Source organism: Odontomachus brunneus, unplaced genomic scaffold (assembly GCF_010583005.1).
Source record: "Odontomachus brunneus isolate Ranch 3 - 2012 unplaced genomic scaffold, Obru_v1 Obru_scaffold_010, whole genome shotgun sequence".
NCBI lineage: Eukaryota > Metazoa > Arthropoda > Insecta > Hymenoptera > Formicidae > Odontomachus > Odontomachus brunneus.
In genome coordinates this window covers 3,294,691-3,297,450 of record NW_022639460.1, presented here as the reverse complement: position 1 = coordinate 3,297,450, position 2,760 = coordinate 3,294,691, and the positions used below count along the sequence as shown (strand labels likewise).

General features: G+C 47.7%; 2 protein-coding genes across 2 annotated transcripts in view; one reads left to right on the top strand and one right to left on the bottom strand.

The window, feature by feature from the left end:
* LOC116840459 (nuclear pore complex protein DDB_G0274915) overlaps nucleotides 1–2,606 on the bottom strand; it is a 12,161-nt gene extending 9,555 nt beyond the window's left edge. Inside the window, exon 1 of the mRNA XM_032807180.1 lies at nucleotides 2,264–2,606. Coding sequence (XP_032663071.1) covers nucleotides 2,264–2,357 — 94 coding nt within the window. The 5' untranslated portion in view covers nucleotides 2,358–2,606. The remainder of the gene's footprint in view (nucleotides 1–2,263) is intronic.
* Nucleotides 1–2,760, top strand: part of LOC116840458 (protein SERAC1) — a 28,375-nt gene that overhangs the window by 14,219 nt on the left and 11,396 nt on the right. The window lies entirely within an intron of this gene.

Below are 2,760 nucleotides of genomic sequence, written 5' to 3'. Positions count from 1 at the left end.
CTCGATTCTCGCGAACAATGTATGACTCAACGAATGATGAAAACGTCTCTCTCTCTCTCTCTCTCCCCCCCCCTCCCTCTCCCTCTCTCGGTTGATTAATTGTTCAGTGGAACCCGTAAGTTTTCCGAATGGGAGAGAAGACTGCAATAAACCGTAACAAGTATGTAATGAGTACGCATTGTGTGTCTCTTCTAGATTCCTACGATAATTCGTATGATTACATGAACTTTCTCTAAAATGAAGATTTCGAAGGCCGCGCGACTACTCGAGAGAGGAGAGGTCGTGTTGTTGCTGTTACGTAGAGAAATTCGCCACTCGTATGTTATTACACTTTCTCAAGTTTGCCATCTTATTTGGATGGAATTTTCTAATTTGTACCTCAGCGCGCTGTAGTCTGAAATGACAACTTTTGGATAGTGATCAGTGTAGCGATCGAGTAGATGTAAAATGAATGGTAATGCGACGATTTCGTCGCGAAAGAGAAAGTAGGTACTTGTTGCTTCCGTAAAAGAGAATCGTACGCATCTGTTCTGTCGTGACCTAACGAAATGTCGAATCTCGTTCCAAGTTTTCAGTGGAAAACCCAATGGCTCGGATAGGAAGGCTGATACATTTTTTCGCGATGCGGCTTTCTCAATCTCGCAATTTCGTTCGCGATGTAGCGAGACGTTTCCGATGACCACCATCCGTGGAGGATCGTAGAAACAGCGGATGGGCGGATGGTCGTGAATCAGATTGCATTAAGAAAAGGCGTTATTCCTCTGAGAAATGAGCCGCGCGGGGAAGGTTGTTTGCACCAAGTACGCGCGCGTATTTCACAACTCGCCGATGCTCCGAATTCCTTGATCACTGTTCCGTATCGCGTGCGCACGAGGAACGGCGAAAACGGCTAGGCTTCAAACGAAGGTGGTGTACAACCGCGTACGCACGAAACGGAAAGCGTGGAGAATCTAATGATGTTTCTTTCGAAACGGGTCAAGACTCTATTCTCACTCCAATCATTACGTCCCACAAGTTGCGTATCAATTTGTCATTGCATCTTATTTATTTCGTCGAAGAGATCGCGACCGACGCGCCGATCGAGTCAACGCTTTGGAATGCGTTTCGCATTTTTATGTCGTTTATATCCGCAAGCAGGTCTCCTGACGAATCATAATTAAAACGATCTAAACATGGAAGATGGTCCGATATTGTCCAAATTCCCTGGACGTTTAGTACTACGACGAAAATGGATACGCGAGAAAGAGAAAGGAAGAAAAGAATGCGGTGAGCTCGGCTGAACAACATTGCTCACATGACGCGCAGACTATTTTAGGATCAAGGGTCCGAATAATGCGTCAAAAAATCAGGTCGTCTCACTTTCTATCGTGAGTAATAAAGAAAAAGAAGAAAAAGGTTTTCGCCCATTTTGAGGAATCTCTTGTTGTCGAGTGGGTTTCGTTAATGATTTCATGAATGTCGTGCGCGATCGCGAGAGATCGCAATTGCAAGTACCTTTCGAAGTTATAGATAGGCTCAGTCGGACGAAACCTAATTCAAGATGGAAGCAACGATCCGTCCGCATTCTCGTGTGCAGTGCTGAGAACAACGACAAACAAAGACATGATTACGAGGAATTGCGCTACTTGATATTGCGAATTGAGCAGCGCTCCTTCGGTGCACCACGAAGCGGTCATTTGCCGTCTATTAGACTTAACGATAAGTCCTAGTGTTAATACTGTTGGCGCAATTTTATTGTACGTTGCGCGCGCGTAACATGTGTGTGTGTGTAGACACACACATATATATATATATCGCACTACTACATGCCGAAAATAAACATAGGCTCGTTCTCGTAATCATTATCCATCGATCATTACCCATGCAAATAGAGTTCTACCGAGTGCCATATTCACGATATTCGCAGTATTTTCGAGCAGTAGGTAGGTTACGGTCGACCGCGCTGAGGCGACACAGTGAGGAAAATTGTAGCGGAAAGAATGAGTTCTTGTATATTTTGCAGATATAGGCAGGATGTGCATTTCAATGGATTATTTTCCGATCTCTTCGGATCAATCTAGGTGCGGGTGTAGATGTTGGAGCGAATCGTACATGTACTCACATGATATTTGAATGTCCGCAATTTTCGCCGGTAATTTGTCAAGTTTTTGCGCTTTGTCGCGCTTATTCGACAGACAATCGTACGTTAGCGCTAGTGAGAAAAATCGCCTCGCTGATAATCGTGATGGCGTGCTCCAGCGTGATGCAAAAGGGCTCGACTTACCTTCTGGACGAGCAGAGACGACGAGCGTGCACAGGAGCAGCAGGCGCAAAAGGAGGACCTGGCTGCGCGAGGTTGCGCGTCGCACTAGCGACATCCCTTCGCAATATTCCGTATGCTAGCGTGTACTCGCGCGCGCGATACGATCCTCGACTCGTCAGCTCATCGCGCGCGACCCATCGAACGGATCTTGCCTCGCGTGCGTCTGTCGCGAGCCGTCGATGCCGTTAACCGCGCACAACAAGTGGCATCATCATCGCTGAACGGCGTGTTCGCGAGCACGGCGCGTTTGTCACTGACGAACGGATAGAAAACAAAATCCCACTTTCACTCGACTGTACGCGCAAGGCGAGGCGGAGCTGGCACGTCGAGGCCGCCGGGATCCTCCGCCACGTTCTCCCTTCCAACGTTGCCCCGCCGTTCCCTTGTGAAATCCCCCTCTCCGGGGCGGATCTCACCGGTTTGGTGCATATGAAAATGATTGCGGACTATCGACAGGG